Source organism: Myotis daubentonii, chromosome 1 (genome assembly GCF_963259705.1).
Source record: "Myotis daubentonii chromosome 1, mMyoDau2.1, whole genome shotgun sequence".
Taxonomy (NCBI): Eukaryota; Metazoa; Chordata; class Mammalia; order Chiroptera; family Vespertilionidae; genus Myotis; species Myotis daubentonii.
The window spans coordinates 181,349,630-181,372,795 of record NC_081840.1 but is presented as its reverse complement, the minus strand read 5'-3'; the positions used below and the strand labels follow the sequence as shown (position 1 = coordinate 181,372,795).

At 38.1% G+C, this 23,166-nt stretch overlaps 1 protein-coding gene and 1 pseudogene across 2 annotated transcripts; one reads left to right on the top strand and one right to left on the bottom strand.

Annotated features, from left to right (window-relative positions):
* On the top strand, positions 1 to 22,134 carry FGF5 (fibroblast growth factor 5). Of its 2 annotated transcripts, XM_059682009.1 has the most exons (3): positions 1 to 1,115; positions 8,432 to 8,535; positions 21,344 to 22,134. In XM_059682009.1, exons 1-3 carry the CDS (start codon positions 770 to 772, stop codon positions 21,692 to 21,694), a joined length of 801 nt encoding a protein of 266 aa, XP_059537992.1. In that variant the 5' UTR covers positions 1 to 769; the 3' UTR covers positions 21,695 to 22,134. The 2 variants fall into 2 exon arrangements, with proteins under 2 accessions (XP_059537992.1, XP_059538002.1); XM_059682019.1 differs by lacking the exon at positions 8,432 to 8,535 and having other exon boundaries at positions 21,344 to 21,502.
* On the bottom strand, positions 15,113 to 15,584 carry LOC132227178 (large ribosomal subunit protein uL23-like; annotated as a pseudogene).
* Positions 22,135 to 23,166: the final 1,032 nt, after the last annotated feature.

Sequence of the window (23,166 nt, the reverse complement as noted above, 5' to 3'; positions counted from 1 at the left end):
AGCCTTCCCAAGTTGGGCTGCGAGTCCTGGCGAGGTTCCCCGCGGAAGCACTGCACGTCGTGGGCTCTCCCGGCGGGACTCACCTCCCGGGGAATCCCCGGCGCCGGGTAGGGAGAGCGGAGCCTGCAGGGCCTACGGAAGGGAACCTGGAAATTGGGTCCCGCCCGCCCGCGCCGGCGGGAGTGCTGGGCTGGGGCGCAGGCGTGCGGCAGAGGCGGAGAGGACGGGAACTCACTTCCACGCTGTAACCCCCCGTTTCCGTCGCGGCCCCGGGGGACTCGGCTGCACGCGCGCAGCTGAATTCGGCGCCGCGTTGGCCCCAGCCCCAGGGCGGCCGTGGGGCGCGTGAGAACCCGCTGGGATGCGTGGCCCCGGCGCGCGCGCGCCCCGCGTCCGGGTGCCGCTCCGCTCCACCTGGCCCCTCCACCCCCTCCCTGTCTCATCCCCTCCCTCCTCCACACCCCCGCCCCCGGGACCCGCCGGCGCCCTCCTCGCACCGGCCGGAGAGTAGTACACAAAGCGGCGGGTGAGGGGAAGCCTAGCAGGCGTGCACCGCGCAGTGAGATCACTGGCGTTATAAATATCCCAGTGCCAGCGCCGGGCTCCGTTCGGGTGGCCTCTCTCTCTCCCCTTCTCCCTCTCTCTCCCCCGAGGCTATGTCCGCCCGGCGCGGCGAGGGGGGCAGCGCCAGAGGCACGCAGCCGCGCGGGGGCTACAGAGCCCAGAGCCAGCCCTACAAGATGCACTTAGGACCCCCGCGGCTGGAAGAATGAGCTTGTCCCTCCTCCTCCTCTTCCTCAGCCACCTGATCCTCAGCGCCTGGGCTCAAGGGGAGAAGCGCCTCGCCCCCAAAGGGCAACTCGGACCCGCTGCCACGGAGAAGATCCCGGGAGGCTCCAGCAGCCGCCGGAACAGCAGTAGCACCACGTCTTCCTCTGCCTCCTCCCCCGCGACTCCTCCGGGCAGCCCAGGAAGCGGCTTGGAGCAGAGCAGTTTCCAGTGGACGCCCTCGGGACGCCGGACTGGCAGCCTCTACTGCAGAGTGGGCATCGGCTTCCATCTGCAGATCTACCCGGATGGCAAAGTCAATGGCTCCCACGAAGCCAATATGTTAAGTAAGTTGCTCGCTCTCTAGCAAAACCTGTCCTAAGCGGGTGGCCGGACACTGGGGAGGGACAGCCAGTATTCCCAGGGCCGCCGGCTCACCTACCGAAGCCCCTGCCGTGGAAACAGCCTGGCGGGTGGCGTGGCGACGCGTTTGTGTGGCGTGCATACACGCACCCCACTCGTGGGTAAGGAATGGCGATCCGTGAAGTGTAGCTCCCCGGAGGCTGGTGCACAGAGAAAGGTACCTTGTTTCCAGTTTGCTCTGGTCTCGAAGAGGAGCCTCCAGCCCGTGCCTGGAAAAAAAAACACACCCCAAATCTCCTCCTTCCTCCTCCTTCAGTTCTCTTTACTTTCTGCTGCTGTTTACTAGGCTAGCATTTTTCATTAGCCATCAAAGTGTGTCCCTTTTCCTTACCCATGACTCGATATTTTTTTAGAAGAATAAAACTGACATACCCCCTGAACCACCATCATAAACCCCCAAATAATATGAATATATATAGTATTTAACATATATGCATACGTATGTCTATTGTGTATGCGTATGCGCACATTATGTACATATAGAGTAACGTATATGTATATTCTAGGGAAGACAGTGATCTGGCAAACTGGACACGTTTAGAAAGGGCATCGCGGTGGACATTTGCATTTTAGCTCTAGAGTTGGGTTTAGTAGCGTTTAATATCTTGAGACCAAGAAAGTCAACACCTTTCGAAAGAGCGGCTAGCCTTTGGCCCCCAAGGACAATTAGGGTCAAGTTCTTTATTTTAAAAGAAATTCAGAGGAGGTTCAATTAGGAACAGGTGCAAATTGTGTCGGTTTTTTTTTTTTTAAGCCAGGCTTTACATTTTCTGAGTTTTCGCTTTAGCTCTTTCTTTCGCTACTTTCTCATTTCTCTTGTCTTCCACTCGGCCAGTATTTGCAGATATCACCTCCCTCCTCCGCTTCCTCCCACCGCCCCAGGCAGCTGGGGGTGTGCGCGGGCTGCGGCGGTCCCTGCCGGGCTTTCCCTCGGTGGGGCCCCATCGCTCTTCCAGCGGAGTCAGTCCGTCAGGTAGAACCCCAGCTCCGGTCCGGCCCGGACCACACCACAGAGAGGGGAGAGGTGTCCCGGAGGCAGCGCTGCTCTCATGGGCTCAGAAGTGTCAGCCCGGTAGCTCCCAGGTGTACTTCCAACTCCACCCTCGGAAAGTTCCATTGTTTTGATCCCTTACTGTTTTCCTTCTGCCTAGAGCAATGCCTGGCCCTCGGAAATTGCTCACTTAATCGGTTGAGTGTCTACATTCCTCACTTAAAGATGAGGAAACCGGCTGGGAACTTGCTCCGGCTGAAACCCAGGACCATACAGGCAATAGGGCTTCTGGTCCTCCAGGCTCTGGAGGAGCGCGGGTGCCACAGGGGCACTGACCTCCAGAGTGGAGGTGTCTACGACGGTGGGGGGACCGGCCAGCAGGCCAGCCTCTTCCCTGGGGCTCAGGAGGCAGGAGGCGGGGTAAAAAAAGATCTCTCGGCTGCGGAGGTTCACTCCGGAAGAGGGGCGGGTCGCCGCCCACCCCCTGCCGCAGACTAGCGGCTCAGGCTGTGCAGCTCCAGCTGGCCCTGCTGCACGTGGCAAGGTGGCCTGGGCACACCCGAGAGAGGCCCTCCACATGCGCCTCCCCAAGTCCCAGGGCCTCCCACACGCTTCTTAGAGGAGCCCATTTCTATGTTTTAAGGTTCATGTCACCATGGTAAAAGAACTCACTATCTTTGGTGATAGGGCGAAGGAAGGGGAATTTTCTGAGATTTCAGGAGCAGGAAAGTTAGGTCTCTTTCAGTAATTTCATTTGCCCTTTTTTTGGCCCACGCAACCCTTTGCTCCATCAGACATCAGAGCTCAGTGCCCACTGCTAGGACTCTTTCCTCCTTTATCTTACGGAAAACCTTTTTTTATTCTGTTCTTGTAGTTTATCTAGAAAATTAGTACCACCAGAGGGTAACTTCTGGGTTCCCAAGGGCAGACCCAAAGTTAGCATGCGTCAGACAGCAGTTTGCATCCCAGCGAATTAAAGAGTGTCTGGGGTGTGTTTCATGTGCTAGGTATCTCTGAAAAACAGACTTATTCCCAAGACATTCACCCTCTTCTCATGGATGGAACCATATAGACATAAATAAATAAACAAATGCAGCTTAGGCCTTGCCCAACGGGAAGGTGTAGAAAAGTATAGGAAGGAACATGTGAACAGCTCAACAAAGAATATTTTCAGCTGCAGAAGACATTGACCAATATGTTATTTCTACGATCTAATTTATTTTAAAATTCACTTTGAAAAATGTCTACAAAAGAACAGGGATCTTTTCTAAACAGTGACTAAAAGAACTTTTTTTAAACTATCACTTTCCTAACTAATTCCAATTTACCAGAGCCTTTCAGAGTTCAGTCTGTGTGTTTCACATGGCCTGTGATCATTCATTCATCCATTCATTCACGCACCCAATATAGGATACCTATTTCACCCAGCCTGACATTTTGGTTACTATTGGACTCATGGGGGAATATCTTTTTGTTTTTGACTGCCGTAGGTTTTTGTCAGAGGAATCAATAGCTGAAGTGTTCAAATCATGGTGACTTTTCCGCTTTGTGATGCCTGGAGTGGCCAATACTACTTCATAAGATTGTGCTACCATTGATTCATGAAGAGTGCATGGAATATGTCATATTTACTAGAATGGCATGTAATTTGGAAATTTAAAATGAGTCTCTGCCCTTAAGTAGCTGTGAAAGAGAAACAAAAGCCTGGTAATTACAGTTGGCCACATACACCTTTGAAGGCACAGCACTTGATGGTTTCCTGACATATTAACTAAGGCATTGGTCATGGACTGTTGGTTAAAGTACACGAGGAAGCATTTGTCTAAGTCTCACAAGAGACACTGAAAAAGCTGGTATCACAGAGGACAATAGAGAATACATCAGAAATTTACCTCATCAGCTAACTCTACTGTCTGTGAGTGAGCAGTGACAGAAAACATTGTGTGTGTGTGTGTGTGTGTGTGTGTGTGTGTGTCACAGCCTGCTACTTCAGAAAAGAGTCAAAACTTTGCTCTGAAGCTGCAATCTTTTAAACTCGATAGTTTTCTGTGATATTTGTGAGAGCAAACATATATATCCCAACTATCCTGTGACATAAACATTTTTGCAACTGTGAATGTTTTCTAGTTTTACTGTCAGACATACACACTAGCCATAGATTTTTGAAATAGAATTTGTTTATTTAAAATATACCACTGAATATATTCTTAATTTCTCTTATACAATAGTTATGCCAAGTTTTGAAGACAGAGAAAAGAATCAGCCTTATTGCACATCTACTCTTAATATTGGGAAATATTAGGGAAGGATTAAGAAAAATGGGACAAAAATAAATGATGAAATCCAATTATTGAATAGAAACAAAGGCTTTGCTTTAATTTATATTGATTAAGGTTAGTTTCAATACAGTGCTTATGCTGTCTTATCTTGGGCTATTAAAGCATAGGCAATTATGTATTTCTCAATTTAGGGACCAAAAGTTTAATACTATATAGAATATCAAAGTCTTCATATAAAATATGAAAATTCCAATCATATATTTTGGTTAAACTTAATCTTTAATTTTACGGGTCTTCAGAAATCTGAATTCACTATCAATTTTGATGTTATGTAGAGTCAATCTTTATATAGTCTCCCAAACCTAGATTAAGCAGAATCTGTATCTATTGCATAGAAAAACTCAAATAGTTTGTGTTACTAATCTAATCAATGAAACGAGATAAACTGGATATTTAAGACTCAGACTTTATAATGACACAGCACATCTGTTGCTGTGTGAACAAAAATAGAGAAACTTCAGTTTTAAATTATTTTTCTTTGGGGATTTTCAGATGGGCTGTTGAAGGCTTTTGATTACATGGAGTATCTGCGCCTTATTAGGAATAGAGAGAAAAGAAAGAAGCCTATATAATTATATTAATTGTCTCTACTAGAGTCCTATTGTTTTAAAAAATCTGGAGCAGACTAAAAAATCTAGGTATATATTTTCTTCTTGAAATACACTTATTTTGCATTGCATGCCTATGCTTGTAAGTGGATTAAACAGTGTGTATATAATCTGAGAGACACCAAATGTTTATCTCCTTCAACCTAGATGTCAACCCCAAAATTCCTGTATGAAAATTCCTTCTGTGAGCACTACACTTTTCCTTTGATCCTCTTAAATATGACTACCCTAGGAAAGATAACATGTTGTTGCTAGCACTCTAATGTGAATTCATTTATACTAATCTCTATTCCCTTGCTCCACTCCCCAAGCAGGAGAGGGCCAACATAGCAGGAGAGTGCTAAAATATGGATGTGTGCATGTGGGTGTCCTGAAAAGCGAAAGAGGGTCAAAGAACACAATCCAATTTAGGGAACATTCATTGACTATCTGTGATCTGTGAGACGCAATTTGCCTTACACACTTTTGCTTAAGGATACCATCCCGGCATCCACAATATAAATTGCAAATTTTCATCAAATTTATTATTACTGACTCACAACAAGAGTTAGGAAATTACTGAAATTAAAAAAGAATCCATTTTTGAGAAATTTTTCTTGGGATTTATATATGTATGATTTAATGCACATAGATTTATTATATAGTATATTATGCAAAAAATCTTTAGTGAGTTACTGAGATTTGGCATAGTAAAATCATAGTAATCTCTTGGGGAGACAGGAAGTTGAATTATAGGGCTTATAGAATCTGCTCTAATATTTTAGAAAAAGAGACTGAAATTACTTTTGAATTTATGATTTTACCAACATTCACAATATTATGCCATAATTACATTAAGATTTAGAAGGTGATACCAAAGTTGCCTATGTGAAAAAACTATTATTTTATTGAATCTCGTGTCTTCCCTTGTGGCCCTCATTATTTTAAGTAGAATGATATATGTGAAAGTATTCTTTAAGCTTTCAATTAGATATAATCTTCTTAAAATGATAAAAATCCTTTCATTTTCAGACAATCTATAATATCAATAGTGGAACTTACAAGAAAAGAAACCATGCAGTATGTAATAAAATAATAACAATTCACATATATTATGAATTTCATCTTCCTCATACATAAAATTCATTATAATGAAAATTTTACACAACATATATCCACACAGAATGTACAGTTGTAGAAAACAAGTTAAATGTGTGAAAATGGGTCTTTCTTAAAAACAGAACATGCTAGTTGTTGAATCCAGTAGTTTACATAGGCAATGTTTCCACTAAACAAATATTTTTTGGAGCCCTTTTATTTTGACCTCTTAAATGTTAGCATGCAAACAGTGAAATATTTATCTTTTATGCTGCCATGTATTTTTTCGCCAGTACAGAATACATTTGCATTTACAAAACCAGGTAATTTTCCAGAGAATGGAATTAAACACCTCTACCAATGTAGAACCATGGGTAAATTGCAACCCAGTCTCTTCTATGCACTCCATGTTGTCTCCTTTGCAGCTATCATTCACACCTAAACAGTTTCTCATGTTCTCCCTATCTCACTTTGTGACATATTTACACAGTATTCACATTACATTCCCCATCTCTCAGATATCTAAAATTACTAATACTCTTTGCAAGAGCATTCTGTAATTTTGATAGAAAAATAATTTTGCATCAGATATCTATTTATGTTTTATTAAACATGCTACATCCTATAGTGTTTTTAACTTTACAAAATATTCTGTATACTTTGTTACTATTTGATAAAATGATAATACTTCTAAATCTTTGGATGTGCATCAAAGTAATAATTTATATAGCAAAATCCATTAGAAATAGCATTTTGAGGTAGCAGTTCCTTTCTAAAAGCAAAAGAAGTTTCTTTTAAATAGTTTTTGGGTGTTTTTTTCCTTCTAAAGAAACATCTACTAAAAAATCGGTAGCTGCAGTTTTTTTTTGAGATGTGTTTTTTTATTCTGGGTTAAGAACATATTACAAAAACATAGTTCTGCTACTCCTCCCCCCATAAGCTTTCTGATCAAGTATTATTCAGAAATTGAGTTTAATAAATAAGCAATAGTATTTGCTGCAATTCTAGGTATTAGCTCACTTTGTGCAACATAAGTGCTCAATAAAGATATTCATATGTATTTATTAAATTTATAAGTGTATCCACAATACCACTTTTTTGTAAATTGAATACATTTATATGTATTTAAAATACTCCAGGGGGAGATTATTTTGAGAAAATCAGGTGAAATATAACTATATGCTCAAAATATTAAGTATTGAAAAGTTGAACTTTTTTCCCTTGTCATTCCCATCTTTGTTTCCTTCCTTTCTTCCTAAGACTGGTCCCTTTGTTGCACCAATGAACTATATTATTTTGTTCTTTTTTCTTTTTTACAATTTGATGTAGGCAATTAACAAAAAGCACTATGCTTTTCTTGTGTTCATATAACACAGGAAAAGAGGCAGGAATTCCAGTTACATACAGATTGAGCCTCATTTTTTAAAATTCTCTGTGAACTGTGGTGTATGATTTTCTTGACCAAGTAGATGTGGGCTTTCAAATTATAGGAGACAGAGGAACTTTGACCTGATAATGTTAACTCTGAAATAGCAAATATATACATTAACAAAATAAAATACCTCATTCAATTTTTTCCAGAAAAGTCATTCAAAATGTAAGTTGTCTCAAACCATAAACCATTGAACACCTCATTGAGCCAATAATCCCAAGTGATTTGCATTGCCTTTAGTATCTTGTTATGTGTAATGTTTAAATAAGCTGCTCACTAAATGACTGAGTTGGTATATATGGATTTGTATTTTTATAATGATGGTAGTTTGAGAGGATGGTTTTCCCTTATGTAAATAAGTATTGTTTTTAAGGCTTTCACCAGTTTATGTTCATCTTCAGTACAGATGTTATGTGCTTTAATTTTAAAGAGCGCATTGTCTCTGATAGAAAAACAATGCATGAGAATCATTTTGAAATATAGTTTTCAAAGTCCTTCAATTTCTTTAGAACTTGAAAAGATTCTATTGTCAACCATTATTTACTAAAAGTGACTGTATGAAAAAAAGAATTACTAATGAAGTTGAACTACATTTTTGAATCTTGAAATCTATCATTTTAAATGAACACTTGATTGCTAGCCTCTTTTAAAATAATGAGTATTACAAAAACTGTTAAGTACTTTTTCTAAAATTGCATTAGTAAAGAATGGAAGGAATTTATGTAGAAATTTAATTCTTCACAATGGTATATGGAGGCCTCTGTGTTTTATTTTGGGATTTCTGTCATCCTAGGTATTTTGGAAATATTTGCTGTGTCTCAGGGGATTGTAGGAATACGAGGAGTTTTCAGCAACAAATTTTTAGCGATGTCAAAAAAAGGAAAACTCCATGCAAGTGTAAGTAAAACCACTTTATATTTGTTAAAGGTGTTACGGAGATTTTACATTTGTACAATGGAATAAAGTGACTTTCTAAATTAGTTAGTAGGTAGGAAAACTTGCCCAGAGAACTTAATGTATATAGTTTTTGTAAAATTATATGTATTTTTAACCAAAACGTTGTATGTGTCTTTGTAAGTACTCATGTAAATATTTTATTTACTTGAAAAGATAGAGTCCACAAAAAATTTAAGGATAATGGCATTTGAAAATAACATTCTCCAAGTGATTGCCATTATTTATTGTTTAAAACTTGTCCAAGTGAGAGAAATATTATGAAAATAACATATTATATAACATTTAAAAAATTTATATATTTATGATGATTATGTGTGTTTAGTTGATCAGATTCTTTTTTAATTTTACAAGTTATTCATGATGTCAAAAATTGGGTCACAGTAATATAATATATTTATATTTTAATAAGTATGGAGGGAAGAAAGCAATAATCAGGCCACTTTGACCCTATATAGAGAAATTTTATTTAATCCATTTGTGAAATATTCATCTTATATTTTTGTTGCATCAAAAACAATTTTTAAAACTATGAAGACTTAATTTTGCACTCATAAACATTTCTTCAGATCGTACACATTTTGTAAGCAATTTATAAATTATAGATTGCTTTGCTTTGTTCTGAAAATGTTGATTACTCTAGAAGCATTAACGCATTTTAAAGATAATAAAATATGTTTAGCTTAGTTTTCCTACACACAGATTCTGTTTCTATTAGTATATATGCACAGCACTTAAAAATAATGTATGCTTTTTCTATAGTATACTACATTTTGTCACATTTAAGTCATTTGAAAAAGCAAGTCTTTAATGATAGTCCTTTAGTCCTTATTCCCTTTGATTCTTATTACAAATTAGAGAAAGATCACTTTTCTAGTTTTCAAAATATATAGGAAGTTTTAATTGAGTGACATTTACTAATTATGATTTCTACTTTACAGACCTTTAAAAAACTCAGTGAGAACTCCATTTGATTCAGCGTGTAAGACTTTTAATTCCCCCCCCCCCCATCTAAATGTGACTTGTTAAATACCACTTGGAGGAGACAGTAGCATTCAAGCGATTTCTACCGTTATTTGAGGATTAAATGAGATAACACATGTAAAGCTTTTAGATCAGTGTTTGGTACATTGTAAGTGCTCAACAAGTATTACTTATTAGTATGTGATGATCTAAATATAGTAATCTACTGAAACTTCAGTTTATGAAGAGAAATGAAAAACCTTTTTAAATCACCCACCACCAGAATTGTAAAATGATTTACCTAGTTTATTTTCTGAGCTGGTTATTATATTCTAGTAAGCTATAATATAGTATTCATAAAATAATTGCTCTTTGATTTCTAAATTATTTTAAGGGGAAAATTTCTGCTGGCTTTGGAAATGTAGGACATGCCACTTTATTTTTAAATTTCGATTTTGAAAAATCCACATACCGAATAGAAAACAATGACCAAACATCTGCACAGAAAAACTTCTCATTCAACTTCAAGCTTATAAAAGGTTGAAACACCTTCAAAATCCATCAGAATAATATGCAGTATATGTATAAAAACTTTCTCTTACTAGTTTGTTTTGGGTGAAAATATTGATTAATTTTTTTCATATTCATGCCCTAATACATGAAAAAAAATAGACTAAACTTAGGCCAGCTTAAGGATAATTGCCACAGAAAGCAAAGTATTACAAATGGATGCCAATTAGAAAGGTCAAACTGAGAGGTTAGGATACATGATTCCTCTGTCAAAAGCAAGTAACAAATTTCCAGAAATTTGACCCAAATGTCTAAGGATGGCTGGCTGAAATAATGCAGATAATGCAAAAACAGCATCTGTTATTCTTTCTCATCTTGGCAGGCTAAAGTTATTTCATGGAATAATGACTTTTAAACAGCACAAAGCAAGTCTTGCTCTTGTCACTCACGGAAACTCTTTGATATAAAAGTCATTCTGATGACTTTCAGCTGAATTGTAGATAAAAAATTAAGCCCCATGATTATGCGGATTCTTTTTAAACCAATTGTCTAAGCCCACTTTTTCTTATCGGAGCTTTTATTAGCACTTTTTTCTTCTTCTAGCTGGAAACCTAATTAAATTATAAAGTGATTCATTTTGAAGGAAGTTGAATTTAGAAATGGTATTAATCCTAGCAATTATCTGTTTTAATCCCAGATGTTTTCTTTCCTGTTATCAATTTCTACTTAAACATGTTGAAAAATTGTTAGTGTAACTTTAATATACTTACAGTACTTGAATTAGCTGTTTTACAAAATTGTATGATAATTAAAAAGGCTAAAAAACCTTAAATTTTTAGGATTAAATGTGTAATTTGTGATTTGTTTCAAATTAATAATTGTGTAGAGGCATATAGTGAGTATCTTTATAATCATTTTCACACACACACACACACACACACGCACACACACACACAAAGTCCTCACTTAATGTCATCAAGAAGTTCTTGGAAAGTGCAAATTTAAGCAAAACTATGTACAGTGGGGCCTTGACTTACGAGTGTCCCGACTAACGAGTTTTTTGAGATACCAGCTGTCTCTTGGCAGATTTTTTGCATTGAGTTGATAGAGTAATTTGAGTTAACGAGCTCCTTAACGAGCTCGGTCTCGGAACGAATTAAACTCGTAAGTCAAAGCCCCACTGTATAAGGAAACCCATTTTACCAAAGGCTAATTGATATAAACACAAGTTAATTACTATGGCATATCTCATCACAAAACTTCTAAATAAAGACCCCAAACACTTCTAATATTAAACATGGAAAGAAATGTCAGCTATACAGATATTTAAGAAAGATTATTAAGAACAAGTAAGATCATTCTTTTACAAGCCACTTATTCAGTTCAAAGTCGCGCAACAGCTCAGGGCTCAGGACAGGAACACATCATGGCCTGGACACCCTCCACTGAGGGTGCAGTCACACACACCCACACTCACCCACACTCACCCACACTGGGACAATTTAGACATGCCAGTGCAGTTCATCTCAAGTGCACATCGTTGGGATGTGAGGAGACACTGGAGTCCCCAGAGAAAACCCATACAGACATGATGAGAATGTGCAAACTCCACACAGACAGTGGGCCCAGCCCCAAATAGATTTTTTTCCTCATCAGCACTATAATAAAATGATATTGAAGGAAATAACATTATTCGAGGGCCTGCTCTATGTATACAATCATCACGTATATCTTAAACTTATATACAAGTTATATGCCAATTATGTCTCAATAAGATTGGAAAAAATTTAAAAATTAATAAAGACTACTTTTAGAGTTTTACCTATAAAGTAAATGTGAACTAAACAATGTAGAGTATTCATATAATTATGGGGAAAGTAAATCAATAGTCTATTGAGAAACATTCATGGGTAATTGTACGTAGATTCTCAACCTGATTTTTATATTAACAATTAGAATATTAAATATCAGTTACTAGATAAAGATAATGTATTTGCAGAATTCTTTAAAAGCTCTTTGACTCACAGCATCTTATTACATAGTGGAAGAGTCTCAGAGATATTTAAATATTTCCCTAAGTTAACACAGTTAAGTGATTGAACTAGACCTATATCCTTTTAAAATTCTGTCTTTCTCTTTACAGGCTATAATGCTGATAGGTAAAAGTTAGTTTCCAAGAAGATATTATGTTTTGTTTGGAACTAATTACATTGTTTTTACCTATTATTTTATAAGAATTAATAATTTCATGATTTAATAATACTTATTATTACATTTTATATTACATTTTAAAGAACAAATACTGTGGTTTATCTTTAGAATATTTTGCTTGTCCCTCCCCAATTCTCCACCCCCCCACCCAACACCATCACACTCTCTCTCTCTCTCCCTCTCTCTCTCTCTATTTCTCTCTCATTCCAAGCCTTTTTTGAAATATCTTTTACACCATCTACTTCTGTATTTCCCCAATGCTTGCTTTTAAAATCTGGAAAAAGGGGGATGTGTTTGCCACAGAACTTATCACTGAGTTTGACAAATGTTGGTTGTTCAATGTGATGATGACTTTCTTAGGGAACCCCCGTCAAGACGAACTTTCAAAACAGAGAAGGGATCTGTGGTGTCCACAGAAAATCTTCATTTAGAACATGCATCATTGCCAATGGACACAAAGATGGGAAATAAAAATATCAGCCTAGAATGGTTAGACTTAGGCAACATTTACTCTGATTTATTTTGTGTGCTAAGTTTGTTAACTCTGTTAGAAGTTTTCTTTGAACTTCAGCCATCTTACTATGCACTGCTCCATGCAACTCATCCAATGTACATACTCTTACTAATTTACATGCAGCTCTCCTTAAAACCTGTGCTAGTATAATCTAAATATACAATGCAATCAAATCCTACCATGCAGGTTTGTTCAGCATTCTTTACAAGGATGAAAGTGTATGGTCTTCTCAAAATGCACTGGGAATCAGAGAGAGTAGGAGTAGAAAATTGCTCAGCAAAGAGTCGTGAGGGTTAGTCAGAGCCCTCTCCGTGACCTCTTTCCCAACTCATCATTCCCAGCCTGGGATCCCTTATAGAACTGAGCGTGCTTCTCTTTCTGCCTCTATCTTTTTGTCTGTCTTTTCCTGCTCTTTCTTGACACTGTTCCTGCTCTCTCCTCAGGTTTGTTGTGTTTATGGAAAGTCCTATAGAGAGCTTTTCTGTATTTGTCTGAGATGGGTCCAGATATAAGAGGCCTTAAGTGTCGTGGTTCAGAGCACAACTAAACTGTATCATTATGTTCAAATTTTTCTATTTATTGGTTTTTATCAAGGTTGAAAGTAGGAAAATTCAAGTTACAATCTATTGTGATAGTTGAGCATTTAAAATGAGATAATACATATAAAACACTTAGACTAGTGTCTGGAAACTATATCAGCATTTCATGTTAAAAACAAACTTGAATTGCTCTCAGGCAGCTGTTTGATGACCCTCAATCTCTTCTCTTAGAAGACTTTCTGATTTGGGGGTCAGGCAGCTGTGACCCCTCAGATATTTAGACCATTCTCAAATCCTATTTATTATTGACCTTTTTTTTCCCCCTTGAGGCCCAAACTTTTCATGTATTGAGCAGCCCTTATCTCCTGGGTTTTTCTTTTTCCAAGGAACCTCATTTGAAAGCAAAATTTCCAGGTTCAAGCTCTTAATGAGACAAGGATTTCCAATGCTCATAGTCGTAATTCTTTCAGAGTCCGGTTGTGCACCTTGTTTCTCTTTTCCTTCCAAAAATCCCAGAAAAGGCGGTTACCAGATATTCTTCACTCTAAAGTATGCATGACAGCTCATTGCCTATTGGAGAAAAGCATTTCAGTTTATTTTAAAGATCCAGGGAGAAGCATGTGGTAGAATTATTTTTGTTTCTCAGGGTTTTAGGGGATCATGTTTGGAAGGAAAGCTAATTGCAGAGTTTACGAAACAAGCCTGGAATGTGTGCTTGATCAGCCCTAAGCAAGGATGGGAACGTCCTCCTTTCTCGGTTTTGGAGGGTGCCAGCTGGCTTGCCCGGGATGAGAGTCTGAACTGGACTTCCTGTGCTGGGGGCAGAGTGAGGGGGGGTGGGCAGTCCCTAGAGCTGGGCATGTTAACTGAAAGGGAAAATGGAGCCTTGAGCAATAGTTATCATCATTAAAAAAATAACTTATTAAGCATTCTACTTTTCCAGTCAAAACCATGAGCTTGATAAAGACACTTGAATAGAAATTCCCCTTGCCCTCTAAGATCTTTTCGTTTAGATAGTGAAGTTGAATGTGTAGTAATCCAAGCTCAAAAATGGGTTCAGGACTCTGTTTTTGCAGTAAAGACCAGTGTTCCCTCTTTTTACACTGTGTATATCTGTTTAGAAGGCCTATTTTACTGAGGAAATTTGGTTGTGAGGATGTGACTTGTAGCTTCAGAAATCCATTATTGCATAAAACATGAGCTGGTGTTTTATTTCTCTGATGGCTTGGGGAGTGGCATTTGGTTTTCATCTGTATTTTACCATGAAATAACTTCAGGGTAGGTGAAACTATAAAATCCTAGGAGATGCCCATGGGTTGTATGGTGTTATGGAAAGAGCTTGAGTGTAGGAATCAGAAGATCTGAGATTTAAGTCACAGGCCTACCCTGGCACTTGATGAATGTGGGGTTTTCAATGAATCATTTTCCTTACATCTCTGACTGGAAAATCAGATAAGAACTTTCTAATAGTTATGGAATTATTGTGAGAATTAAATAATATATGTGAAACACCTCAGTAGCCCAGCTTTATTGAGTAATTAAGAGCATTAGAAAGAAAAATTCTATCTTATGTTTCCCCAAGTGTGGCCTTCACCTCACCCACATCAGAATGTCAGGGGATGCTGGTTAATGATGCAAATCCAGGGTCTCATCTCAGACTTACTAAAATACCATTTCTGGACATAGCACCTAGGGAATCCACATTTGGAATCAGCTCCTTGGCTAAATTTCTTTTTTACAGTCTACAGTTTTTCATCTTTAGAATTAGGCAGCTGGGCTCAGTTTAGAGGATCCCAATTTTGTTGACAACATCCGAAGCATCAGAGTCAGGAGCCAGTCCAACATATGCCTTCTTCTCTCCATCAGGCCTGATCAAGGTTTTGACCTTGGCTACTTCAATGTCAAAGAGTGTTTTCACAGCTTCTGTGATCTGGTGCGTGTTGACCTTGAGATACACAGTGTACACAAGTGTATGGCTGCCTCTATCTTCTTCATGGCTGACTTGGTAGTCAAGGGGACTTGATGATAGCATAGTGGTCAAGCTTGTTTCAAGTTGGGGTGGTTTTCCAAGAATATTTAGGTGTTTTCTAAGCAATAGAGTCTTCTGCCATGGGAAGGTGTGTGTGTGTGTGTGTGTGTGTGTGTGTGTGTGTGTGTGGCTGAGAACACCTTTTAAAATTGCTTTCTTGGCCTTCAAAGCCTTTGGCTTCATCTTTGGGAGGGTCAGGGGCTTCCATCTTCCCTTTCAGCACCATCTTCTTAAAAAAAGTCCCTGAGTAATTTTAAGTCAATTCATGAAATTTGGACTAGAAATCCTAAGGTTGGCATTCTTCACTACATGACTTCAGGTTAGTTTATTAAACCAACTTGTATGTTCCCTTGGTTGCTGAGTAGGAAGAACTGAGATATAGAATGGACAGTTGGGCAGGGATAAGCAGGAAATGTGGCCATGTCCTGGAGAGAGCACTGTATGGCTACAACTGACCCATATGAGACTTATAGTAAAGAGTAAAAGGCCGCCTCTCTTTGAGCATGGAGCCCTGTTCTGGGGTACTTGGCTTGGGAGCAATTGGAGCAGAGCCTGGCTTTCAGTCTTCACTCACCATCAAAAGCAGGTGCCTTTGTGCTGGGACCATCCTACACAACCATGCAAAACAGCTCAGGTTAAGAGCACCTGTCAGGGGAAGCCCACTAGTAGGAGTGGGGATGGGAACGAAGAAGTACTTCAAGGATGCAAGGGAATGAGAAGTGGAAATGCATACAGCAAAGAAACTGCTTAGAGCACAATTTGGTCTGTAATTGTTTTTTATTATAGTCTATAATAATATTTTAATTATTTAATAACCTTACAGCCTATAAAATATTTTAATTACTTATATTTGGTTATTTCTTAACTTTATAAGGTTTAAGGAAAAGAGGTGAACTAAATAAAACAAAGTGCAATAAAGAATTAAAATTGATTAAATACCCAGCAAACATCAAGGTTTATGCAGGTGCCAGTCTGAGTTCACTTCTATACCTCTTTCACAGACTGCACATTTACCTCTATAGTTCACTTAATAAGAATAGGTACTTGTTTGAATAGCCTCAGTTCATTTGTTACAAGATTCTTAATTACCATACAACGTGATATTTACTAAGAAACAAAACCATCTTAAAAGAGTTTAGAAATACTTTCAAAATACAATTTCAGAAAGCATTTTGTTTGATTTAATTGACCCTCAGATTTCAATTAGTTTTTTTTTTGAATATCCCAGTTAATCAAAGTTTTACCTTCTTTGAACTAAATTTGATCATTCTTCTAAATATCCACTGTGCCCTTACTGTGTGCAGAGATGGGTACAATCAAGGTAAAATGTCCCTCTAACCCCAAAGTTCTTATTTTCCTTAACACCACCATATTTTCCCTCTGAATAATTTGGATATTCAAGCAAAAAATAGTTTAATTTAATTTTTATTTGTTTTGTTAATTAAGACTATATTAAATTACATAGAAATTAGCTGATTTGAACATTTATTTTTAATTTTGCAATTATGGCTTGTTAAATGTAACTTTTTGCTAATCTAGTTATTTTTTAAATTTCTTTTTAATAATAGTTGACATACAGTGTTAAATTATTTTCTGGTGTACAACAGAGTAATTCAACATATATACCTTGAAAAATGATCTCTACAATAAGTCTACTACCCCCTGACACTGTACATAGTTATACTGATATTAATGACTCTGTTCCCTATGTGGTACATTATATCCCCATGATTTATTTTATAACTGGATGTTTGTAGTTCTTAATACAAAGCCCTTCCCTTTTCTGCTCAACCTCCTATTCTTTACCTTTCTGACAGCCATCAGTTTGTTCTTTGTATCTATGGGTTTGTTTCTTTTTCATTTGTTTTGTTTTTTAGATTCCACATAAAAGTAAAATCACAAGGTATTTGTCTTTTTTTGTCCAACTTATTTCACTTAACATAATGCTCTCTAGCTCCATCCTTGTCATAATCACAAGACTTTGTTCCTTTTTTATGGCTAACTAATATTTCATTGAATGTAATTTGTTTTTACACTTGCAAGATCAAGGACAAATTAAAGAGAAAATCATAGATAATTTAGGCCAACAAAGAACTTGGGCAGGACAATGTGTATATTGTTTTTCCTTGTGAAAGTGGTGACTAACACAGTGTTTGGCATGTAATACAGTCAATAATCATCTGTAGAATAAATTTGTGAAAAAAAAAGAATTTGAAACATAGATAAAGGTTTTTTATGAACATTTTAATAATTGGTTTTGTTGGAGTGGCCAATGGAGGTAGGGCAATGAGGTGGTGGAGGTCTTGATTTCAATAGGTTATTTGAAATTTGATTCACCTGTCCACTTCACAGCTTAATTGAAGAAAAAAGTCTGTGTATTAACTTCACTTTTCCTAGGGAAATGATACAGTTCTATTATTTAAAAAGTACTATTTTGCTGAAGGACTTCTTATAATTCAAAGGAGATTTTAAAAGTAGCCCAGAAAACGTATTATCCAAAATTGTGTCATAGTAAATGTACATGCATTTAAATTCCTGTAGCTGAGACCTATGCTGCTTACTGACTCTGCTATAAGGATGCTCTGCTCGGGGTCACGATCTTGTCTGAACAAGAACTCACAGGAGCAGTCAGTCCCTCAAGAAGAAACTAGATCTCCTGACGAAAAAACTGCCTACAATGTTTGTTTCAAACGGTTCTGTTCCATTATAGCTGGAGGAATTTTTCAGACAAAACATTAAATTAGAAGTCAATTAAGAAAGCCAAAACAGTCTGACCACCATACTCCTGTCTTCATGTGGGATTTAGAAGGACTGAGTGACTGCTAGTAGTGTGTGGTCCTCAGGTTCTGAACACTTCAACCCCGTATGACAATTAGGTGACCCTGGAAAAATCTAGAGCCTGAACAGCCACCTTTTCTCTTAAGAAAGATCTTCAGAACATGAATGTTGAGGATGAAAAGAGAAAGTTTTTAGATGAAATAATTTTAGTGGGTGGAATCAGTGGGCTCTCACTCATGTGAAGACTCTTAAGGTGGAATTGCTATAGGTTTCATTCAATGTGGTGTGTGTGTGTGTGTGTGCGTGTGTGTGTGTGTACCACACCAATAAAAATGACATGCCTTTTCTTTATTTTCTTTGACAATGTCAGGGGAAAAAATAGGTTACATAAATGCAGGACATTTAAACCTATCTGTGAAAATTGGATAATGCAATCACAGCTATCTCTATTTTAGGAAAATGGATTTCTGAGAAACAGTAGTAGAAGTCAGGTCAAGGTGTAATGCAGTATATACTTTTTAAAATGTATTCTGAGAAAAAAAAATGTTAGCCACAATAAATATACCTGCTACTTTTAAAAATGAAATCCCTCACACCTTTCTAATGCCTATCCTTTTATGTAGCAGATAACATTCCAAATGGCTATAGCCTTTATTTTGAAATAAAGCTTTGGGATTATCTAATTGAGTGAAAGAGCATTCAAGCCCTTTTAAGAGCCAGGCACCTGTAGACAAATGTAGATTTTATTTGTAAGCAAGTCTTTTTTAATTAAAAAATAATAGGAGCAATAAATGAGCCCTTCTAAACTGATATCAGCACAGCACCCTTGGCCTAGACATAGGCTGTAGGTTGTGGGATGAGAGAAGAACACCTGCTTCCATCTGCTAGAGATCAAATCCAGAGAATCACAATAGCCTTGTGGACGTTCCAGATAGATAGCTGCATAGCTCCCAAACGCAGAGCTTTATTGATTGAACTACACTTGAGTGGAAAATGTCACACATACGGTAAATGTGCTGTTGGAGATGCTCTGGACCTATTTTTTTCTGTTGTCAGTATTTTGCACAAACAACATTCGATGTGGCCATATCAACAGATCTGTGTAGATTGCCTTGCAGTGTTTAGACTTTCAGACTGGTATTGTGATCTACACTGCAGAAAAAAGTTTGGCATAATTAGAAAAATCAAGGACGTTGAATCCCAGTGTAGAACCTCTTGGTCTGACATAGAAAAAGTGTATCATGTACAGCAGGTCTTCAAATAACATCGCTTTGTTCCATGTCGTGTCATTATAACATTGACGAGGAAAAAATATTGAATCCTGGCCAGTGTCACTCTGTGTGGTGTCTGCCATTGTCCCATGTCTGTGTGGGTGTTTTTCTGGGGATCCTAGTTCCCCCTGCATCCCAAAGATATGCATGTGAGGTAAACGGGTGTGTCTAATTGTCCCAGGCTGCCCTTGACCCTGAACTACAATAAGTGGGCTGGAAGGGAATTCTCTTACTTGTTTTCATTAATCTTTCTTAAATGTCTGTATAGCTCACATTTCTTTCCATGCTTAGTATTAGAAGGATTTGCTTCTTTATTTAGAAGTTTGTGGTGTTTTGTGATGAGAAAATATGCCATAGGAACGTAACTTGTGTTTATAGCAATTAACCTATGGCAACATTGGTTTCCTTGCATTCCCTTTCACTTAAGTTCTCATTGTCCAAGAACCTATTGACAACATTAAGTGAGGACTACTGTACATATATTTAGTGTTTTTATATACAGGCATCAGATATTTGGTATTTCCAAGCCCAGGAATTCTGTACAAATGGCACTCCCTGAAATTGTGAAACCGGGTGGTCTGGTTCAGGATAGGAATTCTAATGCTTTTGGGGGTTGTGGACTCATGTTTGATGAAAGCTACAGATCTTTTCCCTAGAAAAAATATTTTGATTTTCCCACTAGTCCTATGCATGTAAGGATTGTGAATACAAGGAATCTAAAGCTAAGTCCTCATTTGGCGGAATTGGTCATTGATCACATGTTTGTTTGACTCCATGCTCAGCCTCTTCCCCCCTACCATAATCCTTCTGTTTCCACAACAAAGCCATTGTCGAGCTCACGCTGGCCTACTTTGTCAGCCTCATCTCTTGCTCCTTCTCCCGTGCATCCTGAGTAGACGTCACACTGCATTACTCACAGTCGTGTCTTGCTGACCTGTGAACACGCTTTTCCTGCTGCTCTCTGAACATCCCTCATCATCTGCCTCACTACCTCAAGACTCAGCTCAAAGGTCACCTTTTTTAGGAAGACTTTCCAGCCCTCTTTCCTGCTGCCTCCATCCTCTTAGATCCCCCTCCTTTCCACTATCGTTGTACTCTGCATTCCGCAGTCATAATTCCATTTACCAAGCTGCACTGTAATGGATGCCAACTTGTCTACTTTTTCTACTATTTCAAGGGTATATATATATATATATATATATATATATATATATATATATATAGTGTGTGTGTGTGTGTGTGTGTGTGTGTGTGTGTGTGTGTGAGAGAGAGAGAGAGAGAGAGAGAGAGAGAGAGAGAGAGAGAGAGAGAGATTTGGCTGAAGTATTGCTAGTGATTCAAAAAAGTAATTTTTTCTTCCCAGCATCAGATATAGCCTCTTGTATCACAGTGTGAAGATATATTTTTCTCCTAAAGAAATCTAACACATGCAATATTAATAGAGCCATATGCTAGCCCTCTCTCAGTACTATGGATCCCACTGATAACACTGAAAAATGTATGCTTGTTTCAAAGGAATAACATGACCCCATTTCTCTGATCATAAATTCATGTTTTACTAGGCAATTGTTCCTTAGCAATACAGTTCTATTTTCTTGATGGCTTAAGAAGAGAACATCTTATAAGTTAATTTTTTAACTACAATTTTCAAAGTAATTTAAAAGCAGTAACAGAATTTGAATATAATAAGAATTCCTGCTATCTTTTATATATATTGATATATATTGATATTATTTTACTAAGTACATAATAAACAGAAATCAGCATTACAGAGATGAATAAATACTGGTAAACAAGCAAGTATTTCTTTATAAAAGAGAATATAGTAGGAGTGCAGGGGTCGACGGAATTCTTGTTTTTTCCTTTTTAGTATAAGACCTCATTTTATCACACACTGAAAATATTACTTCTACTTAAATGTCTGTTTCTCCCCCAGGCCAAATTTACAGATGACTGCAAGTTCAGGGAGCGATTTCAAGAAAACAGCTACAACACCTATGCCTCAGCAATACATAGAACTGAAAACACGGGGCGCGAGTGGTACGTGGCCCTGAACAAGAGAGGGAAAGCGAAACGGGGCTGCAGCCCCAGGGTGAAACCCCAGCACATCTCCACCCACTTCCTGCCAAGGTTCAAGCAGTCTGAGCAGCCAGAACTCTCTTTCACAGTGACTGTTCCTGAGAAGAAGAAGCCACCCAATCCTGTCAAGCCAAAGGTCCCGACCCTTACTGCACCCAGGAAGAGTCCCAACACAGTGAAATACAGACTCAAGTTTCGTTTTGGATAATGTTCCTCTTAGCCTTGTGAGAAGCCACAGGCCCCCTCAGGAGTTTCCACAGGTGTCTTTACAGCTCTGGAGAAAAATGTGGACACGGCTTCAGCTCCACTACACCGCAGGGAAGTCAGGCCTTTTGTTTCAGTGGGACTGAAACAAAAATGTTTGCTGGCAGGTACTGAACTGGAATTCTTTGTACGGATACAGGGAGCACACTGCCTCAGTTCAGCAAGACAGGAAGCTTTTTGCTTTATGCTTAGTGCATACTAGGACTCTGTTTTCAAGAAGTTAAACAGTGTGGACGATGTATTTTTCTGACTTTTACAGATCAACCCAAAAGAACATACATGACGTGTTTATTTTTTTGTTTGTTTGTGTGTGTTTTTTTGGTTTCTAAAGAATATTTTGATGCAGATAAAATATTTTATTAACTTTTGTTTTTTGTGTTTTTTTTAAAAAGTACCTCTGCATTGAGCATATTTTCTTACTTTTATTATTTTAATTAATGTGACATAAACAACCATTTTAATGAATTATAAGTGTGTTTAATAGCCCATATGTAACGTGAATTTCTTTTTCATTTTCCTTATTCACTGCACTTTTTATTTTTATTATATATTTTTATCATACCTCAGATAATGTAAGTTTAGTTCTACATCTTAAAATGTTTAAATTTTCTTCAGTACACCAAAGGCTCAGCTTGGATTTGTGTGTGTGTGTGTGTGTCCGTGTGTATGTGTGTGTGTGTGTGTGTGTGCGAGTATATGCATTCATGACATGTGGAATCGTTCCCCTTTTGTGGCAGGGCTATAATGGGTTAGAAGTAAGGACATTTTGATGGGATTAATAGTTGGAGATAAAGAAGAGGATTAGAGGTACAAGTATACTAAGTTTGCAGCATTTATTGAGATCTAATTCTGCCCTGACTTCATTTCTCCTTTCATCTACTCCCTGCCCTCATTCTTGAGCAGCTGGAGGAAAACATTTTATTCTGTCCATCAAGCATACACTATGAAACCGGAGTACTTAAAACACCTCCTCTATGACCCTCTGCCGTCCCCACTGTATAGATCCACGGGGAGCAACCCACTTACCGGAAACACAGGGAGAACTGAAGGAGATGAATCGTGTGACAGTTATTCAGGTCCAGTCCCATCGTCAAAAATATTCGTATTACTCAGTAGAACACTCTTTAAGTTTCCTATCCTAATGGAAATTATTCCAGTGAATAGATTTGCTCTTTTATAAGGAAAATTTCTGATGTATATTTTTAAAAAGCCAGCTGTGTGCTATGGGGAACTTAATTTGGGAATTTGATAAATTGAAAAACGGCATTTAATTGTCAAGCCAAATACTGAATGTTGGGCATAAATCAGAAAATTTGGCTGAAGAGAGTTTACATTATTTATTTATTTTCTTAGGTTATCATTTTTATGGAGTTCTATTGTATACAAGTGTTTATCTTCCAAAATATTGCAATAAAA